This window comes from Thalassophryne amazonica, chromosome 5 (assembly GCF_902500255.1).
Source record: "Thalassophryne amazonica chromosome 5, fThaAma1.1, whole genome shotgun sequence".
Lineage (NCBI taxonomy): Eukaryota > Metazoa > Chordata > Actinopteri > Batrachoidiformes > Batrachoididae > Thalassophryne > Thalassophryne amazonica.
The window spans coordinates 40659904-40676841 of NC_047107.1; the positions used below are offsets into that span (position 1 = coordinate 40659904).

Consider the following 16938-nt stretch of genomic DNA (forward strand, 5'->3'; position numbering starts at 1 on the left):
CATTTGCGCAATATCTCTAAAATTAGAAAGGTCTTGTCTCAGAGTGATACTGAAAAACTAATTCATGCATTTATTTCCTCTAGGCTAGACTATTGTAATTCATTACTATCACGTTGTCCTAAAAGTTCCCTGAAAAGCCTTCAGTTAATTCAAAATGCTGCAGCTAGAGTACTGACGGGGACTAGAAGGAGAGAGCATATTTCACCCATATTGGCCTCTTTTCATTGGCTTCCTGTTAATTCTAGAATAGAATTTAAAATTCTTCTTCTTACTTATAAGGTTTTGAATAATTAGGTCCCATCTTATCTTAGGGACCTCATAGTACCATATCACCCCAATAGAGCGCTTTGCTCTCAGACTGCAGGCTTACTTGTAGTTCCTGGGGTTTTTAAGAGTAGAATGGGAGGCAGAGCCTTCAGCTTTCAGGCTCCTCTCCTCTGGAACCAGCTCCCAATTCGGATCAGGGAGACGGACACTCTCTCTACTTTTAAGATTAGGCTTAAAACTTTCCTTTTTGCTAAAGCTTATAGTTAGGGCTGGATCAGGTGACCCTGAACCATCCCTTAGTTATGCTGCTATAGACTTAGACTGCTGGGGGGTTCCCATGATGCACTGAGTGTTTCTTTCTCTTTTTGCTCTGTATGCACCACTCTGCATTTAATCATTAGTAATTGATCTCTGCTCTCTTCCACAGCATGTCTTTTTCCTGATTCTCTCCCCTCAGCCCCAACCAGTCCCAGCAGAAGACTGCCCCTCCCTGAGCCTGGTTCTGCTGGAGGTTTCTTCCTGTTAAAAGGGAGTTTTTCCTTCCCACTGTCGCCAAGTGCTTGCTCACAGGGGGTCATTTTGACCGTTGGGGTTTTTCTGTAATTATTGTATGGCTTTTGCCTTACAATATAAAGCGCCTTGGGCAACTGTTTGTTGTGATTTGGCGCTATATAAATAAAATTGCTTTGATTTGATTGATTTATTTCTCAGCTTGTACAAGGTTAAAAATGCAAAGGTTTGGATCAGCTAAAACATAGGTCCTAGGGGATGTTGTGGATGTAAAAAATTGAAAGTAAATAATACTTGGTAGGAGTAAATGAGGGTTGTTTTTTTTCCCAAAAAATGAATTCCAATTTATGTCTTTATTTGCTTGGCATTGCAGCTGTGGTTAGTTGATATGTGATTGAAGTGGATACTTTTGTAGAGGAGACTTCACTTGACATTTTCATGTATAATAAGTGTATGTTGGTGTCAGCATTGGTTAGTTATGAGTGTTCAAATGTTCCAAAACAGGACAAGTGCCCAAATTTGGGGACTCTAGGGTTTAAGATGTTAAAATTACACTTCTCATGAAGAACCTTAAATCTTGCTCACATTTACGATGATTATATAGATACATAGTTTGAAGCTCTTTCTTGTTAAGAGATGGTAAAACATCTCTTATTTACCTTGTAAATAAATTTTGAGTGATCTATTTATTGTTTTCCACTGGTTTACAGAAATAAAGGTGAGTTTAGTATTCCTTGCATTGCTGTTTGCTGATAGCAGTACATGTCTGTGCTTGTTTCTTCATAGCACATGACATCATGTGGGAAAATATGTGGTTACAAGAAGTATGAAGTATTGCCCAATGCTCAGTGATCTAATCCCAGCATGAACTAAGTCTCTTAAAATAGATTTTTTGCCATTTTTTGTCTACTTTTAAACATAATGGGAATATGGTTATGTTTTTCCCAATTTCTAGTGACACAACTAAGGTGTTGCTAATCTAACCCCAAGATGTCCAGATCCACCCAAAATAGCCAATGTGTCATGCTAATGTGTCTGTTTATAATCACAAGAAGAAAGATCAATAACAACATATTTTCAGCATATCATTTTGAGCTATGTAAGAATATACGAGGTCTGTGAGAAAAGTATCGGACCTTTCTATTTTTTTCAAAAACCATATGGATTTGAATCACGTGTGATTGCATCAGCCAAGCTTGATCCTTCGTGCGCATGCGTGAGTTTTTTCACGCCTGTTGGTTGCGTCATTCGCCTGTGGGCAGGCTTTGTGTGAGCACTGGTCCACCCCTCTCGTCGTTTTTTCATTGTCAGAAGAATGTCTGAAGGACTGCCGTTTTGTTGTATTAAAAGTTTTTCAGAAACTCTGCCAGACAACCAGCTGGAAACCATTTCGAAGATTCGGTTGGATTTCGGTGAAAATTTTATGGGCTTCAGAGAGATTAAGGATTGTTACTGCCGCTTTAAGGACGGCCCACAGCGCCGGAGGGCACGCCGCGCTCCGAGCCGCTATCGACAGGCTGAAAGGAGCTGATCACTTCCAAATTTAAGGCTCTGTTGATGCAGGACGTTGTGTAACTAGCAGAGAAGTTTCATAAGAGGTCGGGATCAGCACTTTATCGGCACATTCCACTGTTAAAGGAGATTTTGTAATGAAAGACGTGCGGACGGATTCGCGCGTCAGGATGCAGCCGCTCATGGTGCTCGACAAACAACACCTCCGTGTTGGAAGCCTTACAGGACAAGTTGGAACATGCCCAGCTGTTAAACAGTTTCTCTGATACTCACTCGACTGAAAAGCGATCGAAAGCCGCCTGAATCTTACGAATGGTTTCCAACATGGAGGTGTTTTTTGTCCCGCCGCACCATGAGCGGCAGTCCTTCAGACATTCTTCTGACAATGAAAAAAACGACGAGTGGGGTGGACCAGTGCTCACACAAAGCCTGCCCACAGGCGAATGACGCAACCGACAGGCGTGAAAAAACTCACGCATGCGCACAAAGGTTCAAGCTTGGCTGATGCAATCACACGTGATTCAAATCCATATGGTATTTGAAAAAAACAAAAAGGTCTGATACTTTTCTCACAGACCTCGTATAGTAAAAATATGAATATGATAGTCACCTGTCCACATTGGCATCTGGGGTGACGAAAATTGTCATTTTGACACTTTTTCAAAATGATCACTTATTCAACAACTAGCTATAAATGTTGTTAAAACAACCTGGTGTATCATGTAAATGTGTAAATATGTTCTATTATATCACAAACCATCATACAAAAAGTTCTATACCCTTAGCTAGTATATTTCTTTGATTTTGAACTAATCAAAGATACGAATGACGTACAATTTTGGGTTTTGTACCATTTTGAGACGTTTATGGAAGGCAGATCACACTAGATACACCAAAACTGCCAACATTTCCAAACCAATAGAAAGGTGACATATAGATTAATATTAGCACTTCATAGTAACCATCGGAGTGTTTTCAACTGATTCCTTGTTTAACCATTCTAAATATGCCCAGCACTCAGGCCACATAGCTTTGTCCTTGGCTGACCCTCAATCATTCTACTACGTTTTAGTCATTATCAAGGGTTCAACTTATTTTGTTTACATCAGAATGGACATACAGGACCAAAAACAATAACCCTGCATGCACAACTATGCATGAGTGAAAAAGCTACTTCAGTTGTAGAACTGTAATGAGAATTACTGCCAGTTTTCATTTACTATTGTATGGTCCCGATTTCATTCATCATTCTTTTTCCTTGTGAATTAGAACAAGCAGCTGTGTATTCTAGCTCATTGTGTGAATCCTGCATTTGTGTTTGTGTACTTTTTAATTTCCACATGCAACAGGATACTCTTCTGTGAGCTTTGAGAGCAGAGGACCCATGCACCCTTATCTTTGTGCAGCCATACCAGCCCTGTACATATTTTGGATCAACATGGCCCACGTTGCCGGCCAAGAGGACAAAGAGAAAACCACAGCACTTAAAGGTGAATAAGGAATACTTCTAAAATGTAAGTCAGCCAATGCGTCTAAAACATAAGCAGGCATGTGAGAACTGCACATTTCTGCGTGTTTTTGCATTTTTAAATTTCTGCTTAAGTGTTTTTGGTGAGATATAAATCAGTCTGTTTTGAAAATATACATTAGATGTCGTAAAAAACAATTTATGACAATCATATGTTTATGCAGTGCTACCATAAATGGGCACAAATTGCTGTAAAGCTGTCAAACTAAAAAAACAAAACCTTACTTTGTAATCACGCCAAGCCATTGAAAATGAGTCAAAATCTACCCAAAGACAATAAATAGAAAGTGACAAAACGGGTGATCTGGGTGCTAGGAACATTAACAGAAAAGCAGGTATAGGGTAGCCGGTGGTCTGGACGTTTGAGATCTAGGCGAGTTGCTCTGCTTCTTTCTTAAGTAAGTTAGTGTTTAAAGGACACGTCACACATTATTTAACGTCCTGGTTAGCAGGTATTCGTGATTGTAAGTCTCTCCGTGCACATGCAGTAATAATTACTGGTCGCTGATGCATTTTATTGTTAATTATTAGTGATGGAGAAACCAAAGCATTATGAAACACTGAATCAATATGAAGCAAGTGTGTTGAAATGGTTCAGTATTTGGAAGCATTTGATCTGCTGACCAATCTGTAACATAGCACTTGCATGGAACGATAAATCAGGCAGGCACTGTTATGAATGTTAAATAGTAATGGTTCTATGTGCATCTTGAAATTTTTTTAGTGTATTTTCATTGAAAGATATTAATAAAATACATGTGTTATAATGTGATTGTGCCATCATAAATTTCTGTTTGTAACAGAGATATAAATTGTGAAATTCTTGTGCAACTAGGGACTGTTATGAGCATAGTTTTACAAAATTAATTAAAAGTGTGCGTGTGTGAGTTTATTTAGTAAGTACATAATATAATTGTAAATGTGTTAAAAACACATGGATGACACAAGAAAGTGAAAACACTTTTTTCCATTGTGGTCATTTAAAAATCAAACTTTAACCTTTATTTAACCAGGTTAGTCCCATTGACATTGAGGTAGCAGGGGTGGTGGCCAAGTGGTTAATGCGCTTGGTTTCAGTTCAGAAGGTTCTGGGTTCAAATCCCACCCCTGCCACATTTCTCCATGTAATGTGGAGTTGCGTCAGGAAGGGCATCCGGCGTAAAACCTGTGCCAAATCAACATGCAGATCCACCTTGGATTTGCTGTGGCAACCCCGAGTGCAAACAAGGGAGCAGCCGAAGGGACTTACTAGTCCCATTGACATTGAGACTTCTTTTGCAAGGGAGACCTGGACAGTTATAAAGTTTCAATTTCACCTAACCTGCATGTCTTTAAACGTGGGAGAAAACATGAGCACCCGGAGGAAACCCACACAAACATGGGGAGAACACGCAAACTCCACACATCAAACCCATGACCTTCTTGCTGTGAGACAACAGTGCTAACCACTAAGCCACCGTGCTGCCAAATGACAAAATAGAGGTAATAATAAAATAATAATAATACTGATGATAATAATAGTGCGTATATGATAACAAGAACCTAAACAATTTATAAATACATGAAGACAGTAAATTAACATTAAAAAAATTACTTAATTAATTAACAGGAAATAAAAGGGTTGAGTTCCTCTTCTATATAAATTGTTGAGGTCTAAGGTTCTAAAAAATTCTGGACTCAAACGTCATTTCAGTTCATTATAGAAACTTTGCTTAATTTATTATCACCCTTGAAAAATGTCAGCTTTTTATAAACACTAAACAATCTAGAGTCTGTGGATCCCCATGGGCAACATGCTAGTTTATATTTATTTATTATTTTTAGTCATTTTTCTGCCTAAAGTCGGAGGAATTTTCGCAGCCTCTTTCACATACAGCGTGATAGTCGACATCCATCCTGAGCACTGTGTGCGCAGTCATGTCATCATCTCAGCCACACCAGTGATGCTCAACATCTGTGAGAGTACCGCATGTGCAAATCTTTGTGCCTGTAAAGACCGCGCCAGTGTCGCTCGACTTTCATATGTGTACCGCACACCATGTTAGTGGCTCTCACATAATACAACCCCTGGCAAAAATTATGGAATCACCGGCCTCGGAGGATGTTCATTCAGTTGTTTAATTTTGTAGAAAAAAAGCAGATCAGACATGACAAAAAACTAAAGTCATTTCAAATGGCAACTTTCTGGCTTTAAGAAACACTATAAGAAATCAGGGAAAAAAATTGTGGCAGTCAGTAACGGTTACTTTTTTAGACCAAGCAGAGGGAAAAAAATATGGACTCACTCAATTCTGAGGAATAAATTATGGAATCACCCTGTAAATTTTCATCCCCAAAACTAACACCTGCATCAAATCAGATCTGCTCATTAGTCTGCATCTAAAAAGGAGTGATCACACCTTGGAGAGCTGTTGCACCAAGTGGACTGACATGAATCATGGCTCCAACACGAGAGATGTCAGTTGAAACAAAGGAGAGGATTATCAAACTCTTAAAAGAGGGTAAATCATCACGCAGTGTTGCAAAAGATGTTGGTTGTTCACAGTCAGCTGTGTCTAAACTCTGGACCAAATACAAACAACATGGGAAGGTTGTTAAAGACAAACATACTGGTAGACCAAGGAAGACATCAAAGCGTCAAGACAGAAAACTTAAAGCAATATGTCTCAAAAATCGAAAATGCACAACAAAACAAATGAGGAACGAATGGGAGGTGACCGAACTGTAAGAAACCGCCTAAAGGAAATGGGATTTACATACAGAAAAGCTAAACGAAAGCCATCATTAACACCTAAACAGAAAAAAACAAGGTTACAGTGGGCTAAGGAAAAGCAATCGTGGACTGTGGATGACTGGATGAAAGTCATATTCAGTGATGAATCTCGAATCTGCATTGGGCAAGGTGATGATGCTGGAACTTTTGTTTGGTGCCGTTCCAATGAGATTTATAAAGATGACTGCCTGAAGAGAACATGCAAATTTCCACAGTCATTGATGATATGGGGCTGCATGTCAGGTAAAGGCACTGGGGAGATTACATCATCAATAAATGCACAAGTTTACGTTGATATTTTGGACACTTTTCTTATCCCATCAATTGAAAGGATGTTTGGGGATGATGAAATCATTTTTCAAGATGATAATGCATCTTGCCATAGAGCAAAAACTGTGAAAACATTCCTTGCAAAAAGACACATAGGGTCAATGTCATGGCCTGCAAATTGTCCAGATCTTAATCCAATTGAAAATCTTTGGTGGAAGTTGAAGAAAATGGTCCATGACAAGGCTCCAACCTGCAAAGCTGATCTGGCAACAGCAATCAGAGAAAGTTGGAGCCAGATTGATGAAGAGTACTGTTTGTCACTCATTAAGTCCAAGCCTCAGAGACTGCAAGCTGTTATAAAAGCCAGAGGGGGTGCAACAAAATACTAGTGATGTGTTAGAGCGTTCTTTTGTTTTTCATGATTCCATAATTTTTTCCTCAGAATTGAGTGATTCCATATTTTTTTCCCTCTGCTTGGTCTAAAAAAGTAACCGTTACTGACTGCCACCATTTTTTTTTCCTGATTTCTTATAGTATTTCTTAAAGCCAGAAAGTTGCCATTTGAAGTGACTTTAGTTTTGTGTCATGTCTGTGATCTGCTTTTTTTCTACAAAATTAAACAACTGAATGAACATCCTCCAAGGCCGGTGATTCCATAATTTTTGCCAGGGGTTGTATGTGTGTGGATTGCTTGAGATTTGTGGCTACATTTTTGCTGCCACTCCAGACAGCATTCAGCAGACAGTCTGCTGACATGCATGCACGTGTTAGGAGGACCTATTCTTTGAGAATCCATATGAGAAAGCTGTTCCCTTTTCACCTGTTTTTGCGTGATTTTGTGTCTGCCTACTCTCCACTAGTTGTGCATCAGTGAGATACTAGCCTTAAGCCCCGCTCACACGGCACTAGCGAAGGACACTGAAGCCAAAACGAAACAAGAAATTTGGACTTGCATTGACTTTCGGAGACATCGTTTGACCATCGCCCAGCTTTGTTCCTGTAGCTGGCGCTTCGTCATAATTTTCAAACTGTTGAAAAATGTGAACGAATCCTGACGACAACCTCAATTTGTCTAAATTCCGTTTTGCTTTCTGTCTTGACGGTTCCTCATCATTTGCGTAGTTCCGTACCATCAGCGTTCCGTTTGATTGTCGTCCAACTTCATCCAACCTCTCAAGTCCGACGTCTTGCAAGAATGTCGACGATATCTGAACGGATCGATAACTAAAGATCTGACAAGCTGAACATGACTCCATGTGTGGGATGAAAAGCAACATTTTCATACAGAAACAATAGCGGTAAGAACGTTTGATCAATTACTTTAACTGTTTTCACACGTTGCAGCTATCTCTGGCTCCAATGTGCATGTGCGCACACATGTTGACACACCTGTTGTCAAGACAACGCAGCTGCAGGGGGCCCAGACTCGCTGCAGAAATGATCACAGCGTCAAGGTCGCCCTTCGCTTCGTTTTTCTTTCTTTAGTTTTGGTTTCGTTTCGATCTTTTATGCGCTCTGCACTCGCAGGCTTTTCGGTGATGGGAGAAGTGCTGGCTCATTCGTCCACTTTTTCTCAACCATTTGTGACTTTGGGACTTTTTTCCTTTGTTCAGCGATCACTGTGTGCTGTGTGACCAGGCCATTAGCAAAGAACTGTGGGACTTTAGGAATGTTTGACATGAAACTGTAAAAGTCAAATTAAAAACTTATTTACTCAAGACTTTAATGTGGTAAATTTTGATATTCACCGTGGTACAGCACAGTGCATGAAAAGTATTTATTCAAATCATAGGCTTTTGTGGTCCATCGCTGTTGTGATTGCAGGTAGCAGCTAACTGCAGTTGAGCAAAGAACACTTACTCGGCAGCTTGAAACTAACTGAGCAACTGATTTACTGTAACTGAGGACCTATGTACCTGGATATCTGTATCCACTGCTTGATCCTAATCAAGAGGCAGGTCATCCTTTTGATGTGTAAGATTTGATTTTTGTTCCATTGATCCTGATCTTACGTATCTGTCTCAGTCAGTTTCTAGAGAGTAGTTAACTCTGACTGCGTAAAGAACACTAATTGACTCAGATTAAAATACATGGATCCTGATTCCAGCAACACAGATAAATGTAATGAACATATAACATGGTTGCTGAAGATCAAGCATGAGCATTCATTATCAAAGATAAAGGTCAAAGATAAGCAGTCTGCAGCAAAGACTGGTGTTCAGTCAATGATTTGATGAATTTCAAACAAAGAAAATGCAAAGTTCTCTTAGATCACTAATTATTAATAAATATGATTCATCAGGAACAAAGATCACAATCACACATCAGCAACCAGGTTCAAAGATTAGGATCAAAGGTCAGCAATCAGGAGGTAAGAATGTTGGAATAGAAAACAACATTGTCACAGACAAAAAAGAAGAGTATTGTTGGACCTTGATGGAGGTATGCACTGAGTACCTTTCTCTTTCACGGGAAATTCTATTAATTAAAGCTCTGTTAAATCAATTAGTCCCATCAGCCCTTTTTTTAAAAATCTAAATGTGAATCACAGCTAAGTTAAAAAATGATAGGTTGCTCCACACACAGTAAGAAGCACTTTGTATTGGAACTCTTAGTGGGACTGTTGTTTACGGATGAACTGCAGTTAATGTTGAAATATACAACAGACCTAGGGGGCACCTAGACATATTTCACATCCAGTTCGACAGTGACAGTTGTTGTGCTAATGGCATGAATGGCCACACATTTTCTAAGTGCCAAGTGAGCGGTGTTGGATGTTCGTGTGTGTCACCTGGAATTTGGCTGACACCTGCCGCGAGATGGATCGAATGGGTTCTCGCAGGGCACACTCTGGTGTGCGCAAATAGTTGTAGCAACAGGTGTATGAGGTGTTAGAGGCATCTACGATTTTACACGTATTGCATATGATTCCTGCTTCATGCGCACTTCGACCACATTCGTACTATGTGTGAAGGGGCCCTAAAAGATGACCAGTTCTACTTAGCGGTTAATCTAGTACTTTGTGACACCCCGTTTACACCGAGTCCATGACCAATGTGCGATTGAAAAATGGCTTTTTCTCGCCGTCACTCTCACTGGCTCTCACTGGGGTTGCAGGCTGGTCACAGTGGTGACCCCGTGGTCGGAACAAAGTTTCCTCCTGGTCACTATAAGTCTCCATCAGTTTCCAACAGGTGTGAGAGTGTATTGAACTGTTTAAAACACTCGCAGCAGTTGTTAAAACATACATGGATCTCATAATTGTTCTCATTATCTCTCCAAGGTCCCAACCCACTTCCAACCTGATCATATTGGTCGTAATAGACTCTCAATTGACTCTGCATGGGGTTGTATCACTGATCGTGGATATTAATATATATTTCACTCACACAATTCAGTTGCAATGCATGGATGGTGTAAATGCAAATAACAGATCAAACTGGAGACCAGCCAAGACTTGTGATAGTTGACAGCATATCATGGTCTTGTAGATCTTCTGTGGGTCTCAGTCCGGTGTGAATGGGGCATGAGGGAGTGGGTGCATCTCAGACAAGTGTGAAAGCATGTTTGAAGTGTCTGCATTTTTAATTTGCTGAAAATTACCGCAAGCAGTCCAGATTACTTGATAAGCATCTATAAGATGCTACAGTGAAGGAACAGGGACAACTTGGGGGCACAAGTCAGGTGAGAAGCCTAAAACCGCAATCATCATCAAAAATTGAGCAGGAAGCTTCATGTACTGGGACTCATTTGAGTACTAACCATGAAAAATTGCACCTGATTATGAATACACCTTACATAGCCACTTAGATTTTTGCTGTGTTGAAACAAGAGCAGGACTAGCCACTAGATCCAAGTGCCACTTCCTAAAAGCATGTGCATTTTTTTTGTTTCTTTTCTTTTCTTTTCTTTTCTGCTAAAGCTGTTGCAGTAATTCTTTACAGACAAGTTTGATTTTTATTTTTATTTTTTACAACTTTAGTCTTTAAAACATTGTTAGGAATTAAGTCTCTGAGTGTTGTGCTCACCTTTGATAGTTGCATCATATGAGAGAAATATCATGTTCTAAATAACTAGAAAAGATATATATGGTATCAACCAGTATGGTTGGTATCTTTTTTATTTGTTGTTGTTTTTTGCAGTTAGAGAGAAGATTAAAGCATTATTAACCGACTGTGAGGTCTGTACGGGGAAATATCAGACCGACATGTTGTCAGTATGGACCGAGCAAAAAACAGGTTTGATATTTTTAGCTTCCTGGTTTGTAGTGAAAATATGCGTTGTGGACCAATTGTCATGGATTGACGATCCGTATATTGTTTGTCAATTGATTGCTGTATATGGGAAAATATCCGACCGGTAATCAGCTAATCAGATCGCGTGTAGCATCGCAGTCATATAATAAAAGCTTTAATTCGCCTCAACTACTTAAGAACAAACATTATCCAAACTGAAAAATGTCCTTGTGTTCACCTCAGTGGTTCATGTCTCATTTTTTTGCAAATAATGGATTTAATTCACTTTTGCTAAACATGGTAAAATTAGATATAGTCGCATGGAATAGTGACACTGTACATTTCACAGTAAAAGTCTTATCAGTGATGTCAGTCCTACTTTTATAAATGTTTTTATTCTGAAGCACATTTAGGAAGCGATTTATCTGAGATATGATTTAACTTTGATTGTGAACAGCCTGGAGCCCACAATTTTTCATATGTCGTTATTAAATTTTAACAAAGATTCATATCCTGATAGATAAGAAGTGATTCAGTTTTCAAGGACAAAGGTCAAAGGCAGGAAAAATCTTGGAAAATTTAAACAAAAATCCCTGTCTTTAACATGGAACCAATTGTCAAAAATTCTTAACTTTGGCAAAAAAGATCAAATTTCTTTCATATTTGAGTGTTATGTAGGATGGTACACAGTAAATTTTGCAAATTAAAATAGAGTTAAATACACTTCATTATAGAGTGAAATCAGCTCCAATAAGAATCATTAAGAACATGATGATTTTACCCTGTGATAGAATTGATTTAGCACTGTGATAGAGTATACTCTGTTTGGACTGGGACCAAATGTTATCCTGGCAGACTATATTTAACTCTGAAAATTTACAGTGTATCCTTTATCGACTGACAAAGTTTGATCCGGATCTGATCCAGATTACAGATTTTGTGGCCATTTAAATTTAACATTGAAAACCCAAATTAAAGTATATTTTACATTATATCACAATCAAATGTGCCCCAATCAATGCTCATTTTTGAAAGTGGGGTACAGACCGGCACTCCTCGCCTGAGAAAGTTTGAGCCGGATTGTGGATTTTGTGGACATTTGAATTTATTATTGAAAAGCCCATTTGTTGCACATTTTGCATTATATCTCAATCAAAAGTGCCTCAGTCACTCTCATTTTTCTATTATGGGTTTACCTACACCACCAAAATTGGAAAATGGAGGTTACAATTCTGTGTTCCACTTATCAGTCAGAAACCATGTGTCAAAAAGCAATGACGAATTGTGCATAGCAGAAATAAGGGCCCCTTCACACATAACACAATTGAAGCCGACTGGGGCATGAAGGAGGAATTCCATGCCACTCATGAAAAATTGGAGCCGCCTCAAACACCTTGTACAGCTGTCACCACAACCATTCGCACACAGTAGTGGGCGAAAGACAGTGAGTGCCCATTCGACCCCTCTCTCGGCAGGTGTTGGCCAAATTCCAGGTGTCACACATGAACATCCAGCACCTGTCACTGGGCACTTAGAGAAGGCCGGGCTATTTGTGGTCCTGGCACGATAGTAGAGAGCAGATGACCACATTCGAGCTGTCTGTGAAAATTGTCTGAGTGCAACACGAGTGTGGCGTCACCAAACAACACATATGGGTGTGGCCATCCCAAACTCTTTTTTTCTGTGAGCTGAGGATGTCTGCAGACAAAGGGGGCATGTCCCTGTGACCTGCAGCAGTTCAGATATCTGTGCTCGCAAGTCACAGCTGGAGAACACCTGTAGTGGCTTTTAGAATATGACGTCGCATAACTTCACCGTGAAGCGCGGACGTCAGCATGCTGTCCTCACGTGGAAATAATTTAAAACAGATATTGCTACAGCTGATGGCCGCGTCAGTGCACTGCAACACTGGACGCCACAGCGAGGTGCATGTATCTGCAGGATTTCCCCACATTGTAATAATTAAAACACATATTTTCATTTATTTATTTATTTAAAAGGGACAACCCATATTAATGAACACATAAAGTGTAAATATGTCACATTATAACCATGGACTAATTTCCATCTGTAGTCTTTGACAGACTATAAAACTTAAATAAATTACAATGAAAACACACAAACATCACAGGAGCTTACCATACGACAACAGACTACATTACATAGGGGTCACTAACTACTACAACAAGAAGACACAGACTAGACAAAAGACAGGAGACAAGAGGACACTGACATGATCTGAGCATGAAGGTTACACAGTAAAAAAACACTACTACATACGAGGTCTCTTAGATAATAAACCGACCCTTTTATTTTTTTTTTTAACTATATGGATTTGAATGACATGCGGTTACACCAATCATGCTTGAACCCTCGTGCGCATGCGTGAGTTTTTTCACGCGTGTCGGTGACGTCATTTCCCTGTGGGCAGGCCTTGAGTGAGATGTGGTCCCGCCCTCTCGGCTGAATTCCTTTGTTTCACACGCTGCTCGAGACGGCGCGCGTTGCTTTATCAAAAATTTTTCTGGACCTGTGAGGAATATCCGAGTGGACACTATTCAAGAAATTAAGCTGGTTTTCTGTGAAAAGTTTAACGGCTGATGAGAGATTATGGGGTGTTTCTGTCGGTGTAAGGACTTCCCACGGAGCGGGACGTCCTGCAGCGCTTCCAGGCGCTGTCGTCGGCCTGTTTCGAGCTGAAAACATCCTAATTTAAGGCTTAATTCACCCAGGACATCGTGAGAGAACAGAGAAGATTCAGAAGAGGCCGGCATGAGGAATTTATGCGGACATTCCACTGTTTAAGGACATTTTTTTTAATGAAAGACGTACGCGCAAATCTGTGTGCGCCGTGACAGGAAAAACACCTCCGTGTTGAAAACCATTTGTAGAATTCAGACGGCTTTTAATGGCTTTCAACAAGTGAGTAACTGAGAAATTGTTTAACAGCTTGGGCATGTTCCAACTTGCCCGTTAAGATTTCCAACGGAAAGATTCCACATACACAATATCACCATTTCCCTCAAATATTGTTCACAAACCAGTCTAAATCTGTGAGTGAGCACTTCTCCTTTGCTGAGATAATCCATCCCACCTCACAGGTGTGCCATATCAAGATGCTGATTAGACACCATGATTAGTGCACAGGTGTGCCTTAGACTGTCTACAATAAAAGGCCACTCTGAAAGGTGCAGTTTTGTTTTATTGGGGGGGGGGGGGGGATACCAGTCAGTATCTGGTGTGACCACCATTTGCCTCATGCAGTGCAACACATCTCCTTCGCATAGAGTTGATCAGGTGGGTCAATTGTGGCCTGTGGAATGTTGGTCCACTCCTCTTCAATGGCTGTGCGAAGTTGCGACGACGAACTGGAGTCAGGTCGAGACCCCAATGAGGACGACGAGCATGCAGATGAGCTTCCCTGAGACAGTTTCTGACAGTTTGTGCAGAAATTCTTTGGTTATGCAAACCGATTGTTTCAGCAGCTGTCCGAGTGGCTGGTCTCAGACAATCTTGGAGGTGAACATGCTGGATGTGGAGGTCCTGGGCTGGTGTGGTTACACGTGGTCTGCGGTTGTGAGGCTGGTTGGATGTACTGCCAAATTCTCTGAAACGCCTTTGGAGACGGCTTATGGTAGAGAAATGAACATTCAATACACGAGCAACAGCTCTGGTTGACATTCCTGCTGTCAGCATGCCAATTGCACGCTCCCTCAAATCTTGCGACATCTGTGGCATTGTGCTCTGTGATAAAACTGCACCTTTCAGAGTGGCCTTTTATTGTGGGCAGTCTAAGGCACACCTGTGCACTAATCATGGTGTCTAATCAGCATCTTGGTATGGCACACCTGTGAGGTGGGATGGATTATCTCAGCAAAGGAGAAGTGCTCACTATCACAGATTTAGACTGGTTTGTGAACAATATTTGAGGGAAATGGTGATATTGTGTATGTGGAAAAAGTTTTAGATCTTTGAGTTCATCTCATACAAAATGGGAGCAAAACCAAAAGTGTTGCATTTATATTTTTGTTGAGTGTATATATATATATCACATTTGCAAAGCAGTCACCAGCGGAACACTGCATGCTGGTGATGGACTGGAAAATCACTAAGGGCCCTTGGGCAAGGTCGATAATCCCCTAGTACACGTTATTCAAATCCATATGGTTTTTGAAAAAATAATAAGGTCGGATACTTTTCTAATAGACCTCGTATATATATGTATATATATGTATGTGTATATATATATCACATTTGCAAAGCAGTCACCAGCGGAACACTGCATGCTGGTGATGGACTGGAAAATCACTAAGGGCCCTTGGGCAAGGTCGATAATCCCCTAGTTGCTCCTGGTGTGCAGTGAATGGCAGCAGTCGTGTATTGCAGCAGCGTCACATCGGGGTGAGGCATTGATGCGTAAAGCGCTTTGAGTGTCTGATGCAGATGGACAAGCGCTTTATAAATGCAGGCCATTTACCATTTACGCTGGACAAGCCATGCCGGCTGATGTGTTCACAACGCGAGAGCCTGGCTCTTCATGACACCGGAGCCGGCTCTTCCTGAGACGAGCACATCAGGTAATTCATGTAAAACATAAAAGGAGGAACAGTAATCAACGTCATTTCATTGCTTCCTAGTGTACGTCTAAGTGGAGGCGAAGTCTGTTCTTTATAACAGGAATTAAGGAACAGGAATAAATTGTGGTGTTTTTAAATTTTTTTGCCCCTCTGCTGTGTGCGTGACTTTCCACGTGCTCGCACTGTGTTCATGCACGCGAACACGAGCGTGCATGAAACCGTCACATGCACACCTGTCCGACCGTGTGTCCCTCCCGATAGCAAGTGTAATGTTTCGCGGTTCCCCATTTTGTTTTTTGATCGCGGATTTTCTTCCAGTTTCTGTTTCTGTTCTGTGACAATTATCTGAAAAAGAATTCAGAAACTGAAAGAGTTGAACAAAAAAAAAAAACATGAAAACACAAAAAAACTTTGAAGTGTATGAAGTAAATACATACTCCTGACATTTGGTCACATCTAATTTAGTTTATGAAAAGCCAAATATAACAGGATTTGACCTTGAAATTTTTTTCCAAAATTTTGTGGAATTGGAAACTAGTTTTGACTGTTATCACTGTAAATGTGTTTCACTTTTGGCTTCCTATTCCTTGTTGTTGCTCTTTTGTCTTCAGATCTTTTGTCAAGAATAGACTTGGATGAACTGATGAAGAAAGATGAGCCTCCTTTTACTTTTCCAAAGACACTGGAGGAGTTTGAATATGCATTCACTGAAGGTAAGTACACATTGACTCTACCTCATAATTTATCAGTGCTACACTTGGTTCCTTCCTTTTGAGAAATGTGAACCCAGGACTTCCATGAGAAGATATCAATAAAATTGTCAGTCGAAGAAAACCCATTATCACTAAAGTGTTCTGTTGATTTCAGAAAACGTGAAGCTACATCCACACAACAGAAATGGTTTATGATTCTGATTGATCTGTTTTAATTTTATACATCGTATGTGATGCAGGTGACATTTGGATCGTTTTCATATGTGATGTGTGATATGTGATATGTGGTGATGTACTTGTCAGTACACTCTGGGTGATATAGGTTTGTTTAGTTTCTTATCAACATATTATTAAAATATATTTATTTACCTCACACTGTATATACATGTAACATGTTTGCTGGACACAAGAACACAGGTGTCAGTAATGGCAGCTAGTGAGGTTGGCTGAGGTCATTTTTTGCTGTCATTGTCACTATTAGTATCTAAATTATTGTGCACAAATATATGCTTGCTTATGTTCATGATCACAAGTGGGTTTTTTTTTTTCTTTT

At 40.1% G+C, this 16938-nt stretch overlaps 1 protein-coding gene and 1 long non-coding RNA gene across 2 annotated transcripts in view; one reads left to right on the forward strand and one right to left on the reverse strand.

Annotated features, from left to right (window-relative positions):
* Positions 1–16938, reverse strand: part of LOC117510360 — a 903074-nt gene that overhangs the window by 708368 nt on the left and 177768 nt on the right. The window lies entirely within an intron of this gene.
* The window catches only part of fam172a (family with sequence similarity 172 member A), a 538430-nt gene that overhangs the window by 15872 nt on the left and 505620 nt on the right, over positions 1–16938 (forward strand). Inside the window, 2 exon segments of the mRNA XM_034170053.1 lie at positions 3639–3779; positions 16284–16385. Coding sequence (XP_034025944.1) covers positions 3639–3779; positions 16284–16385 — 243 coding nt within the window.